A 15,878-nucleotide genomic window follows, 5' to 3' on the forward strand; every position below is an offset into this window, starting at 1 on the left:
TAGTTTTCAATCTTAGTTTAAATTACTGTATGAAAACCTAGAGGGAAAGCCACTACTTAAGTATTTTTCAAAATATTCTTGTTCCTGCCAACCTTTATTCTCCAAATTGAACATTATATCATTTTACAAAGTTTTTTCCACTACTTCCTACCCACCACCAAATTCTGTTGGGATTTGGGTCAGAATTAATTTTAACAAACACATTCCTTGGTTAAGGCAGGCAAGTTTTCAATATTCTTTCTTCAGACTAAGGGGATTCTCTTTTCTTAGAATTCAACAATCCTGTTGTCTCCATCTGTTTCATGATTATATTTTTAATCTCCTGTTATATTACACTGGCTCTCCTGACTCACCCCTTTGTGGCTCATCATCTTGTTCATCATATTCATCTCTTAGCACTTTTTCTCTGAATTCTTCAGAAAGATCTCAGGGGAGTTCTCCTATTTGATGCTTAGTTTTTATTTTTTTTTTAAGATTTTATTTATTTATTCATGAGAGACACAGAGAGAGAGAGAGAGGCAGAGACACGGGCAGAGGGAGAAGCAGGCTCCATGCAGGGAGCCCGACATGGGACTCGATCCTGGGTCTCCAGGATCACACCCTGGGCCAAAGGCAGTGCTAAGCCACTGAGCCACCCAGGCTGCCCTAATGCTTAGTTTTTTTAAGACATCCAATTTGCTGTTCACTGCCTCAGCCATTTTTTCTTTTTTTTTTCTTTTTTTATTGGAGTTCAATTTGCCAACATATAGCTTATCACCCAGTGCTCATCCCGTCAAATACCCCCCTCAGTGTCCATCACCCAGTCACCCTAACCCCTGCACAATTGCACTGCCTTAGCCATTTTTAAATTCTGTGAATCACAGAACTCATTGTGGTTCTGCCCTCAAATTAAAACAGGATTAATGACTTCTGAATATCAGGTGAATATTCATTTTCCTGAAACTGTTCTTGCTTAGGTGCAGCAACCCACTGAGCCACATTTCTGGATGTATCTCAACTGGGCAAACTTAGTAACATTTTCCGAACTCCACTTTTTTTAAAAGATTTTATTTATTTACTTGAGGGAAAGAGCATGTGAGCACATGCTGAGCACAGAGCCCAATGCAGGTCTCGATTTCACACCCTGAGAGCATGACCTGAACTGAAATCATGAGTTACATGCTCAACTGACTGAGCCACCCAGGCGCCCCTCCAAACCCTACTTTATGTTCACTTTCAGAAAACTACTTGCATTCACCAAAAATAAATTAGTAGAGCACTTATGAAAAAGAACACAAATATGTGTATAAAATAAACATTAATCTTAAATCATGAAATAATTGAGATGTGTAGGGATGAACAAAACAACCGATCAGCAATCTGTGCTGAATAAGGAACATTTAGCCTATACTCAAGAGTCCTAGAAGCTATCAAGCCTCATCCTCTTCAGCTAACAGAGCAAGGAAAATATAACTTCTTTTTTTAAAAAAATGTTTTATTTATTTATTCATGAAAGACACACAGAGAGAGGCAGAGACACAGGCAGAGGGAGAAGCAGGCTCCCTGTGGGAGCCCAATGTGGGACTCGATCTCAGGACCCCGGGATCACAACCTGAACCATCACTGAGCCACCCAGATGCCCAGAAACTATAACTTCTTAGGACACAGGATATATTACTCCTTATCTCAGAGTATATCCATTCTCAGCATAGTGCTTAATTCCTACAGCAACCCAAAAACTCAGGATATGTGGCATAGTAGAATTAAAAGATGCCCATGCTTCCCCTAGCACAACATCACATAAAATACACTTGTTTCTTTAAAAATATCAAGACAAAAATGTTCATCACCTGCAATGAAACGCCAGGACATCTGCACCCCGATGTTTATAGCAGCAATGTCCACAATAGCCAAACTGTGGAAGGAGCCTCAGTGTCCATCGAAAGATGAATGGATAAAGAAGCTGTGGTCTATGTATACAATGGAATATTACTCAGCCATTAGAAACAACAAATACCCACCATTTGCTTCGACGTGGATGGAACTGGTGGGTATTATGCTGAGTGAAATTAGTCAATCGGAGAAGGACAAACATTATATGGTCTCATTCATTTGGGGAATATAAAAAATAGTGAAAGGGAATAAAGGGGAAAGGAGAAATAAGTGGGAAATATCAGAAAGGGAGACAGAACATGAAAGACTCCTAACTCTGGGAAATGAACTAGGTGTGGTGGAAGGGGAGGGGGGGGGTGGGGGTGACTGGGTGACAGGCACTGATGTGGGCACTTGATGGGATGAGCACTGGGTGTTATTCTGTATGTTGACAAATTGAACACCAATAAAAAATAAATTTATTTAAAAAATGTTCATCACATGTAGTTACAGAAAAACAAATACACAGTACTGTCCAGAAGCCTGTCTAACCACTGAGCCTCTGTAGAACAAATTAATCTCTGGACTTCTGTTGTTCTTCCACAAGAATATGTGTCCTATACACCCATGTGTTACAGGTGATTTAAGGATCAGAATGAAAAGGAGGCTGGTCTATTTTTGCATTAAGACCCATGTTGTTCTTTTTGAGGATTATATTTTTCATAATTGAGATTTTGAACTTTATATATTGAGTCATTTCTCCTGGTGATGACTTAAGATTATGGAAATCAGAATCTGAGGATAAAAACAGGAGTGTACTTTCTGTACCAGCCTCAACTCTCCAGGACTTCTCTACACCTTGTAGCACTTCCAACCCAGGATATGAGGAAAACAACCAAATGTAGACTTTCTCATGCATCAGAGGTTCAGCTTCTTATATTTCATTTCACCAACCACCTCCCATCTGTTAACTACTAGAAAAACAACTTCTTGATGGAGATGGGTTCTACTTAAAATGCAAAAAAAAATTTTTTTTTAAGTAACATGAAGACATTATTGATGCTAAAGTCAGGTGCTAGATCACCTCCTCAGGCGAGTGACAATTTCTGGTTCCCTTTTCTTGGCTACATGGTAAAGATGGATGACTACAGCAATGACAAGGAATTTTCTAGGGATTGCTAATGAGCCAACTCATCAACCAGACCTTAACTATGCTGGACATTCATGTTCAGCATTGTTATTACAACAAATTTTTTTTTGTTTGAAGTTAACAAATCTTTGATCCGGTGTAGTTACTCCTGCTTTGGACAAATACACAAATGAAGAAATTCATCCATAGTTTCCAAAGGTGAAAAAAATAGGTTAAATCTGAGAACTAACCTAATGAATTTGGAAATTCTTTTTACAGAGATCTCTCAATACTAATAGTAATCCCTGCCATACCTAAAATGAGATGCTATAAAGACACATGCTGGTCTCCTGGCAGCCTTGACCAGTACTGGCATCTCTGATCTTGAGGTAGTACACATTAGATAGGGATGGGATACTGAAGGTGAAGAGTTATAGCACCACAACTAACTATAAAATAGTGGATTGTTTGGCCTATTGACATATTAGGTCATAGCTGATGAAGAATGAAGATGCAGAGCTTCCAGTTACTACTCATGCATTTTCCTGTCCTTGTGACAGTCATAGGTTTATACTAGGAGAGTGAAGCAACTGTAATTCATCCTACAATTAGGAGAGTTTTGGGGCAATTATTTACTCCCTATGTTTCCTATGCTGTACATCTGAAATAAATTCCATAATTAGTAACAACAGAAAAAATTCTCTTCTTCCATCTGTTTAGGGCATCTTTGATTTCCTTGTTCCTCAAGCTATAGATCAATGGATTTAGCATGGGGATTATAATAGTATATAAAACTGATGCCAACTTGTTTTGGCTCAGGGAATCATCAGAGTTTGGATACATATAAACAAAGATACCTGAGCCAAAGAAGAGAGTCACTGCTGTCAGGTGAGAAGCACAGGTGTTGAAGGCCTTGGACCTGCCTTCAGCTGATGTGATCTTCAGAATGGTGGCAACAATATAACCATAGGATATCATGATAACCAAGACAGATGTGAGTCCAAAGATCACCGTGAGCACAGAGGTCATGATTTGAAAGAAAAATGTGTCAGAGCAGGACAGGATCAGCAGTTGGGGAAGATCACAGAAGAAATGATTGATGACATTTGGCCCACAGAAATGGAGCTGAAGTAAGGCACACAGTTGGATAAATGAGCCCAAGAATCCAGTTATACAAGATCCTGCCACCATCTGCACACAGAGGGTGGGTGACATGATGGCAGTATAGAGCAGAGGATTACAAATGGCAGCGTATCGGTCATAACCCATAGCTGCCAGGAGACAGCACTCAGTCAGACCCAGGCTAGAGAAGAAGAAGTACTGTGTGGTACATCCCAGAAAGGAGATGGATTTCTCCTTCTTGAAGAAATCAGAGAGCATTTTGGGCGCTATAGTGGAAACATAGCAGATGTCCAGGAAGGACAAGTTACTGAGGAAAAAGTACATAGGTATGTGCAGATGGGAATCCACCCTGATGAGAGTGATGAGACCCAGGTTCCAGGACACTGTCATGAGGTAGATCCCTAGGAATATTGTAAAAAGGACAATGGTGAGTTTGGGAAATTCAGAGAATCCCAAGAGAATGAACTTCATAACTGCTGTACTGTTCCTTCCCCCAGCCATTGAATTAGGAATCCTAGGACCTGCAGACAAAGAGAATAAATATTTAAGTCAGTTGTTATCCCAATTTCTATAAACGCCTTCTACTCACACTAAACACAAAATCAAGAGAAATATTGAGCCATTTTGAAGAAATAACCCTGATTAACTTTGCCCCTAAAAAGTTACAATGATCCTGCGTATCAATATTCCCACATATAAAAGAGGATAATTATACATTTCACTGTTAACACACCAGGCTCTTAAAAGGACAAAGGAAAATATAATAACATTTGGAAAGCTCTTCTTAAAAGATGCTTTAGAAACCTCAGGATATTATTAAAGGGATTATAACTCCTATGTATAGCTTAGTGACTAAAAGTATGGCCTTAGATGTCACATATTTATCTTTGGAATGTGGCTCTGCTATCTGTGAGCTTTATGACTCTGAATATGTTGCCTCTTATCTTTCTACCTAAACTTAATCAACAAGACAGAGATAATAGAAATTACTTCATACAGTTCAAAGTTAAATTAGTTCAGTTATGTATAGTGCCAGTCACGCATATCGTAAGTAAGTTAAGTTGAAGTTGTGTCATCAGCTAATATCTTTGTAATACAGTTTTGAAGCACTTCTTTGGTTTGTGAAAAACTTTTAAACTTTAAAGGGTTGATCATACATATATCATTCTCAGACTACAGAGATCAGTAACAAATTGGTCATTAAAGAACCATAATAATTGGAAACTAATTATATATTCTGAAGTCTGAATAGTATAGATGTATTTGGTTAATAAGTAAATGAATGAATAAATACAATGAAAAATACAATCTACCAAATCTTGTGTATTTTTTAATTGAAATATAATGGATATACATATGATTTCACTCATATGTGTAATTTAAGAAACAATACAGATGAACATCGGGGAAAGAAAAAAAGATGGAAGCAAATCATAACACTCTTAACTAAGAGAACAAACTGCTGGTTGACGGAGGGTAGGTGAGCGGGGATGGGCTAAATGGATGATGGGCATTAAGGAGGACACATGTTGTGATGAGCATTGAGTCTTAAATGTAGGTGATGAAGCACTAAATTCTACACCTAAAACCAATTTTACCTTATATGTTAACTAACTAGGATTTATTTTTATATTTATATTATATTATATTATTTATATTTATTTTATATATTTATTTTATATATATATACAGAAATATATATTTCAGAAAGACGTTATTTATTATATTATATTATATATATTTATATTATATATATTATATTTATTATATATAAATTATATATAAATATATATATATAAATTATATATATATATACAGAAATATATATTTCAGAAAGACGTTATTTATTATATTATATTATATATATTTATATTATATATATTATATTTATTATATATAAATTATATATAAATATATATATAAATTTATTTATATAAATATATAAATATATATATATAAATTATATATAAATATAAATATAAATATATTATATTTAATATATATTATATATTATATTATATTATTTATATTTATTTTATATATTTATTTTATATATATATATATACAGAAATATATATTTCAGAAAGACGTGTTTGCTTTAATATTAGAAAAACATTTAGTGTAATTCACCACATTAAGAGATTAAAGAAAAAAGGAATATAATCATCTAAATAGATTTAACTAAAAAATTCATTCATGATTTTAAAAAATTAGCAAATAAAGGAACTGTTTTAACCTTGCCAAAGAGATCTTACAACCACTATCAGTAAACTACATTTCTAATAGTAAAATAATGAAAGAATTATCATAAGGGTCTAAGCAAGGAAACAAAGCTCACTATCACATATTTGATTAATCTTTGCCTTAAAGATTGTAGCTAGTGTAACAAGGGCAGAAAAACAATCAAATTTCAAAAAGTCAACTTTAGTGAGGCATAATTAACATGCAATAAAATATATCAATTTTATGCAGTTGATAAATTTGCTCACCTATTTGCATACTCCCATAATCAAGATGTAGGACATTTTCTTCCCTCCAAAATATTCCCTTGTGTCTTTTTAAAATAAGTCCTCTCTGCTACCCCCTTGCCTTAGGCAACCACTAGTCTGCTTTCTGTCACTCCTATATTAGGGGACCTTCACTAGATATCCAAAATAAATGGAATCAAATTACATGTACTCTTTTATATCTGGTGTCTTTCATTTAACATAATGTTTCTAAGATTCATCCATGTAGTTGTGCTCTTCATCAATAGTTTGTTTCTTTTTTTTTTGTAAACTTTTTATTGGAGTTCGATTTGCCAACATATAGCATAACACCCAGTGCTCATCCCATCAAGTGCCCCCCTCAGTGCCCATCACCGAGTCACCCCATCCCTCTGCCCACTTCCCCTTCAACTACTCCTTGTTCCTTTTCCCAGAGTTAGGAGTCTCTCATGTTCTGTCACTCTCTCTGATATTTCCCACTCATTTTCTTTCCTTTCCCCTTTTATCCCTTTCACTATTTTTTAAAATACCTCAAATGAATGAAACCATATAATGTTTGTTCTTCTTCTATTGACTTACTTCACTCAGCATAATACCCTCCAGTTCTATCCATGTTGAAGCAAATAGTGGGTATTTGTCATTTCTAATTCCTGAGTAATATTCCATTGTATATATAGACCACATCTTTATCCATTCTTCTTTTGATGGACAACGAGGCTCCTTCCACAGTTTGGCTATTGTGGACATTGCTGCTATAAACATGGGGTGCAGATGTCCCGGTTTTTCACTGCATCTGTATCTTTGGGGTAAATCCCAAGTGCAATTGCTGGGTCATAGGGTAGCTCTAATTTTAACTCTTTGAGGAACCCACACGTGGAGGTTCAAGAGCATCCTGCTAAAAGATGAATGGGTCAACCAGGAAATTAGAGAAGAATTAAAAAGACTTGTGGAAACTAATGAAAATGAAGATACAACCATCAAATCATGTGAATACAGCAAGACAGTCTGCTGAGAGGAAATACATCGCAATACAAGTATCCTCAAAAAATGACAACAACAAATACTGCTAAAGCACTGAAGGAAGAACAAGCAAAATAAACTAAACAGAAGAAGAACAGAGTTAATAAGATCCAAGCAGAAAGATCCAAGCAGAACTCAATGAAATACTGACCAGAAGAACTGTAGAACAGATCAACAAAACCAGGAATTGGTTCTTTGAAAGAATTAATAAGATAGATAAACGATTAACCAGCCTTATTAAAAACAAAAGAGAAAAGACTCTAATTAATAAAATAACAAATGTAAAAAAAAAAATAAAAAAAAACAAATGAAATAGGAGAGATCACAACCAATACCAAGGAAATACAAACAATTTTAAAAACATATTATGAGCAGCTATATGCAAATAAATTAGGAAATATAGAAGAAATGGATGCATTTATGGAAAACCACAAACTACCAAAACTGAAACAGGAAGAAATAGAAAGGGGGAACTTGACGGGATGAGAACTTGGTGGTATTCCGTATGTTGGCAAATTGAACACCAATGAAAAATAAATTTATTATTTTAAAAAAGGAAGAAACCGAAAACCTGAACAGCCCCATAATAAGGAAGGAAATTGAAGCAGTCATCAAAAACCTCCCAAGACACAAAAGTCCAGGGCCAGATGGCTTCCCAGGGGAATTCTATCAAACGTTTAAAGAAGAAACAATACCTATTCTACTAAAGCGATTCCAAAAGAGAGAAAGGGAAAGAATACTTCCAAACACATTCTATGAAGCCAGCATAACTTTACTTCCAAAACCAGACAAAGACCCTACCAAAAAGGAGAATTATAGACCAATATCCCTGATGAACATGGATGCAAAAATTCTCAACAAGATACTAGCCAGTAGGATCCAACAATACATTAAGAAAATTATTCACCATGACCAAGTGGGATTTATCCCCAGGATGCAAGGCTAGTTTAACACTTGTAAAACAATCAACATGATAGATCATATCAACAAGAGAAAGAACAAGAACCATATGATCCTCTCAATAGATGCAGAGAGAGAGTTGACAAAATACAGCATCCATTCCTGATCAAAACTCTTCAGTAGGGAGAGAGGGAACATTCCTCAGAATCTTAAAAGCCATCTACAAAAAGCTTGCAGCAAATATAATTCTCAATGGGGAAACACTGGGAGCCTTTCCCCTAAGATAAGAACATGACAGGGATCTCCACTCTCACCACTGCTATTCAACATAGTACTAGAAATCCTGGCCTCAGCAATCAGACAACAAAAGAAATAAAATGCATTCAAATTGGCAAAGAAGAAGTCAAACCCTCCCTCTTTGCAGATGACATGACACTGTACCTAGAAAACCCAAAAGACTCTACCCCAAGATTGCTAGAACTCATACAGCAATTTGGCAGTGTGGCAGGATACAAAATCAATGCCCAGAAATCAGTGGCATTTCTCTACACTAACAATGAGACTGAAGAAAGAGAAATTAAGGAGTCAATCCCATTTACAATTGCACCCAAAAGCATAAGATACCTAGGAATAAACCAAACCAAAGAGGTAAAGGATCTATACCCTAAAAACCTCAGAACACTTCTGAAAGAAATTGAGGAAGACACAAAGAGATGGAAAAATATTTCATGCTCATGGATTGGCAGAATTAATATTGTGAAAATGTCAATGTTGCCCAGGGCAATATACACATTAAATGCAATCTCTATCAAAATACCATGGACTTTCTTCAGAGAGATGGAACAAATCATCTTAAGATTTGTGTGGAATCAGAAAAGACTCCAAATAGCCAGAGGAATATTGAAAAAGAAAACCAGAGCTGGGGGCATCACAATGCTGGATTTCAAGTTGTTCTACAAAGCTGTGAGCATCAAGACAGTGTGGTACTGGCAAAGAAACAGACCCATAGATCAATGGAACAGAATAGAGGATCCAGAAATGGGCCCTCAACTCTATGGTAAACTAAATTGAACAAAGCAGGAAAGACTATCCACTGGAAAAAGGACAGTCTCTTCGATATATGGTGCTGGGAAAAATAGATATCCACATACAGAAGATTGAAACTAGACCATTCTGTTATACTAGACACAAAGATAAACTCAAAATGAATGAAAGATCTAAATGTGAGACAAGATTGCATCAAAGACTAGAGGAGAACACAGGCAACACCCTTTTTGAACTGGCCACAGCAACTTCTTGCAAGATACATCTATGAAGGCAAAGGAAACAAAAGCAGAAATGAATGATTGGGACTTCATCGAGAAAAAAGTTTGCACAGCAAAAGAAACAGTCAACAAAACTAAAAGACAACCTACAGAATGGGAGAAGATATCTGCAAATGACCCATCAGATAAAGGGCTAGTATCCAAGATCTATAAAGAACTTATTAAACTCAACAGCAAAGAAACAAACAATCTGATCATGAAATGGGCAAAAGACACGAAGAGAAATTTCATAGAAGACAGAGACATGGCCAACAAGCACATGAGAAAATGCTCTGCATCACTTGCCATCAGGGAAATACAAATCAAAACCACAATGAGATACCACCTCACACCATTGAGAATGGCAAAAATGAACAAGACAGGACACAAGAAATGTTGGATAGGATGTGGAGAAAGGGGAACCCTCTTGCACTGTTGGTGGGAATGTGAACTGTTACAGCCACCCTGGAAATAGTTTGTTTCTTTTAATGGCTGAATAATATTTCATTGTACATATACACCACAATGTATTCATCTATTGATGGGTATTTGAACCGATTCTAATTACTAGCTACTTAAATAAATCTTTGTGAATTTCTGTGTGCAAATCAAAATGTAGACATACGTGTTCTTTTTTGGGGGTAAGTACTTTGCAGCTGAGTTTCTGGATTATATGGTAAGTGTGCATTTAACTTTAAAAGAAAAAGACAAATTGGTTTCCTAGTGGGTAAAATTTTAAAGTTTTAATAAGATATCATTCATATAGCATACAGTTCACCTAATTGCCATCTATGAGAATTTCAGCTTCTGAGGATAAGAAATAAATTATATTTTTTCCTCCATGCGATCTGGTTATTTATGTAGAAAATCCAAAAACAAACTAAATAGCACTACAAGAATTAATCATTATTCCCATATGATCTGAATGTCTATGTAGAAAACAAAAAAGACTGTACAGATAACTCACTGGAATTAATGAGAGTTTAGCAAAATAAATATATAAAATAATGTTCAAAATCAATTTAATGAAAGAAATCACTATCATAGAGATTAAGCTAAGGTTGGAGGCAGCAAAAAGAAAAGGAGACAATATACTGCTGAATGTAACACAAAGGCAGAAAGTATAGGCTTACTAAAAAAAAAAAAGGTAAGTTCAGTTCCTACTCTTGGTTTTGGCCGAGGTCATGGTCTCATGGGTTTTGGGATCAAGCCCCACACCAGGCTCCACGTACAGCATGGAGTCTGCTTGAGATTCTTTCCCCCTCTTTCTCCCTCCCCTTCTGCTCTTTCCTTTGTCTCTAAAATAAATAAATAACCTGAGGGTGCCTGGGTGGCTCAGTTGGGTAAGCTGCCAACTCGTGATTTCAAATCAGCTCATGATCTCAGGGTCCTGGGGTTGGGCTCTGCACTCAGCAGAGAGTCTGCTACAGGATTCTCTCTTTCCCTCTGCCACTTCCCCCCACCTGCTCATTATCTCTCTCTCTCTAAAATAAATAAATAAATCTTTAAAAAATACAATACTCCCCAAACAAAAAAACCCGTCAAGAAATGGGCAGAATATATGAACAGATATTTCTCCAAAGAAGGCATAGAAATAGTGAACAGACACATGAAAAAAGGCTCCACATCACTCATCATCAGGGAAATACAAATCAAAACTACAATAAGATACAACCTCACACTGATCAGAAAGGTTTAAGTTAACAACTCAGGAAACCACAGATGTTGGCAAAGATGCAGAGAGAGGGGAATCCTCTTGCACTGCTGGTGGGAATGCAACCTGGTGCAGCCACTCTGGAAAACAGTATGGAGGCTCCTCAATAACTTAAAACTAGAGTTACCCTATGATCCAGCAATTGCACTTGTAGGTATTTACCCAAAGGTTACAAACAGTGATTTGAAGAGACATATGCACCCCAATGTTTATAGCAGCAATGTCCACAATAGTCAACCTATGGAAAAAGCCTAGATGTCCATGGATTAGATGAATGGATAAAGAAGATATGGTATATATACACAATGGAATATTGCTCAGCCATTAGCCATTAAAAAGAATGAAATCATGCCATTTGCAATGACATGGAGGGAACCAGAAGGTATTATGCTAAGCAAAATGAGTCTGTCAGAGAAAGACAAATACCATATGATTTCACTCATACATGGAATTTAAGAAACAAAACTGATGAATATAAGGGAAGGGAATGAAAAATAAAATAGGATAAAAATAGAGAGGAGACAAACCATAAGAGACCCTTAACTATAGACAACAAACTGAGGGTTTCTGGAGGGGAGATTGGTGGGGGGATGGGGTAATTGGGTAAAGGGCATGAAGGAAGGCACCTAATGTAATGAGCCCTGGTGTTAAATGCAACTGATAAATCACTAAATTCTATCCCGAAATTAATAATACACTATATGTTAACTAATTTGAATTTAAATAAAACCAATAAATAAATGAATAAATAAATAAGAGAATTCAGAGGTCATCATATATACATTAGCTCTTCTCATAAATGTCTACCAGAAAATGCACTTAAGTCAAAAAACAAAACAACATAAATGATACATGGAGAAAATAATTTGATCATAAATACCACTTTACTTAGAATCCTACCCTTGTGCATACAGCCAGTACACAAGACTGCAGAAAAAATACAATAAATAGTAATTTCTAAAAGTCCACATCTTGGCTTTACAGCTTACTACAACTCTATGCCCAGAGTGGAACTAAAGAATTCATGAGTGGTCTCAAATGAATAATCTGGAGAAGAGGGGGAAAAATGGAACATGGACACAGTAGCGATAGGAGTCCCCTGTATTTTGTTGCTTGCAAATGCTTTTTGCTGGTTGCAGGGAGCCCCTTGCACCTGGACAAATTACTCAAATTCATCAAAGTAGGTTCTTCCACGTGTTGGTTCTCTAGCCTTTGTAATACAAAGGCAGGGGAGGGAACCACCTGCACAGCGTTCTCTCTGATCTTTCTGCAGCTCACCCATCTCAGGCTGAAAATTATCCCTCCAAGGCAGAGCTTCTCAACCCTGGGTGTATAGTAGCGTTGTCTGGTGAGCTTTTTAAGCCTCTATGGATCAGGCCATACCTCAACCCTTAAATCAGCATTGCTGGTACTGGGAACCAGGCATCAGTATTTTCTAACAGCCTGCAATTGATTTCAAAGTGTAGTCCCCTGCAGGGTGCATAAAAATCACCCTAAGGGCTTACTAATGCAGAGATGCCCAGGCCCTACCTCTGAGAATTTCCTAGATAGTACATCAGGAGTGGGATCTGAGAGTTTTCTTTTGGTACGAGTTCTCAGGCGATGCTGACACAGCTGGTCCCAACAGCACACTTTAAAAGCCACTTCTCTAAAGAATAGATGAGTTAAAAGAGAATTGTTGCTAGATATAGCACAAGCAGCTGTTTGAAAGCCTGCAGAATAGTTGAAAGGAGTTGTATCTTTTTTCATTATTATTCATGAGAGACACATGAAGAGGCAGAGACATAGGCAAAGGGAGAATCAGGCTCCCTGAAAGGAGCCTGATGTAGAGCTCTTCCTGGCCTTGGAATCATGACCTGAGTCAAAGGTAGATGCTCAACCACTGAGCCACCCAGGCACCCCAAAAGGAGTTGTGTCTTAGGAAAGCAAAATCATACTGGTTTTTTAAACACCTCCAATGACCCAAATACTGTAGAGGGGCACACATTTGTTGAAGGAACACTTCAGCCTTTGTCAGACCTTGAGATTAAGATAACGCTTCCAAGTGATTATCATTTATTTCTTCTATTAGTGCATAAATCTTCCAACTATGTAGAACCATGATGGGCTTTCTTTAATGTTGGAAAAGAATCACAATAATGGGACTAAAGGAGAATTTTAAGAGGTTCTTTCACTCACTGAAATATTATCATTTTGGGGGGAAATTATATACCTATTATATGTAAAAACAAAACAGTCTTCTATCATAGAAGGAGAAACAGAGTTTGAATTTCCCCTAGATAATAGATGGAGCTGAAGTGGGAAAAATATCCAAAGTGTCTCTGTGGGCATCACTGTGTATCTTTACGACTTCTCCTGAACCAGCCTGAGGGCTTACAGGATCCAGAAGTCCTGAGGTAATAGCTTTCCCTGAGGGTATTGCTGTTACTAAGATCGATTTAGCGTAGGCCTTTCATGTAACAAATCTTGTCACTGTGATTTGCAATGTTCTCAGTAACAGGTTAGAAACTATTGCCCAATGTAAACTTAAGTTTGCAGAGTTGTTTCTCTTTATATAGTCCTTGCACTAAGGAAGGAAGTAAGGAAGGAAAGAGGAAGGAAGGAAGGAAGGAAGGAAGGAAGGAAGGAAGGAAGGAAGGAAGGAAGGAAGGAAGGAAGGAAGGAAGGAAGGAAGGAAGGAAGGAAAAACAGGAAGGAAAAACAGGAAGAAAGAGAAGAAGGAAAGAAGTTCATATGTAGAAAATTCAAAGAACAAAGTGACTTAAAAAGTTAGGACATGCAGACCAACGCTAGGGAACATTTAGTTCATTGATTCCTGAAGTTCTCCATATTTTAGGATTTGGAATACGGAGTGGGCTTGGGCTTGTTCAAGTGGGCTTGGATGTCATATGTTTTACATCCTAATCAGGCCCTTAAGTGAATTTTTGGGAAATGAGAAGCTACAAAATGTGAAACAAATGTTGATTCTTACTGAAACCCTTAGGCATTATGAAATGGGGTATGCTAATTTGACCATAACAAGAATTTGGATATTGACAAATGTTGAACATCAAACAGACAAACCAATTGTTAATTTTAAGGTTACAGAATTGTAAATGTCTGTCCTTTTGTTTATCTATCTTCATCAATAACAATAATTAAATAGTACCTGTTGACCACTTACTGTACTAGTCATTCTTCTAATACATATATTAACCCAAGTAAGCCTCACAAAAATCCTATTTTAATACAAGGCACATGAAGTTAGGGAATTTGTCCAGGGTCCCAATGCCCAAAAGTGGCAGACTTGGGAGCCCACTCACATGGACTGGCTCTAGGGTTAGACATTTAACAACTACACTATCCTGCAATTTTATATTAAAAGTTTGTGCATCTTTATATATATTTATTTCCTAGTTATTAGCATTGTACTATTTGGTTAGATTTATAAGTTGTTTAAAGCTTCAAGATGATTCTTACAGTATAAACAAATAAGAGTAGGGAGGGTCGGAAGGCAAACAGCTATGACTGCTCTATCCTAACAGGACATTTTACTTTGTCTGTGAAAGGGGAGAAGCAGTACATTAGTAGTATCATAACAACAACAAAAAAAGAGTAGGTAGGGTCAAAAGGTCCCATCAGCCTAGAATGAACTGTAGCTAAACCTAGTGACCTCTTACACCACCCATTTTGATGATTAATATCCAGTGTGAGGATGGGTTCAGAAAGATGGCAGTTGAGGACAGTTTTTAATATTTCAAATTTAATATTTCAAAAAGCTATAAAAATGGAATATTTATGCAAAATAACCATCAAATGGCTTTGGAGTAAAATTATATCAACTCCCTCTGGCTACTCTATTTCAGACTAAGCAAAATATTTCAACTATTCCTAATGAATACAAAAGGAAAATTAAATTAATTACTGAGAAACAGTATATTTGGCTCCACCATTGACCAACTTTATGAGATTTAGCAAATCACTCTGCCTCTGTTTCTTCATCTGTAAAGGAGGAATGACCTATAAAATGGGATTATATGGTGATAAAAATCTGGGGCTGCTTGAGCTATCAATAAACCTCCAGGTCCCCCATCCCTCACTTCACCCATTTGCCAATGCCTGAAATTCCATGGGAGATGTTTTCTTTCAGTTAAAATGCCTTGGATTCTGTTAAAATTCAATCCCATGGGGACAGGGAAGAGGGAGCATAGTTATTGTGAGAAAATAAAAACGTAAAAATAGTCACTGAACCTGGATGCGTGAGGTTTCTGGATTGAGTGCATAAGGGAGCAGGGTTGCAAGAAGAAAGGAGGCCAGATTGTTCCATTCTGATTTCACCCACCCAGGTATTCTTGTAGAAGTTCTGACAGGTG

The 15,878-nt window shown here is 36.7% G+C and overlaps 1 protein-coding gene across 1 annotated transcript; it reads right to left on the reverse strand.

The window, feature by feature from the left end:
- Positions 1-3,628: 3,628 nt before the first annotated feature.
- Positions 3,629-4,603, reverse strand: LOC140613229 (olfactory receptor 5AN6-like). Its single transcript, XM_072791789.1, has one exon. The coding sequence runs from the start codon at positions 4,601-4,603 to the stop codon at positions 3,629-3,631; it is 975 nt and encodes a 324-aa protein (XP_072647890.1).
- Positions 4,604-15,878: the final 11,275 nt, after the last annotated feature.

Source organism: Canis lupus, chromosome 21, assembly GCF_048164855.1.
Source record: "Canis lupus baileyi chromosome 21, mCanLup2.hap1, whole genome shotgun sequence".
NCBI classification, from domain to species: domain Eukaryota; kingdom Metazoa; phylum Chordata; class Mammalia; order Carnivora; family Canidae; genus Canis; species Canis lupus.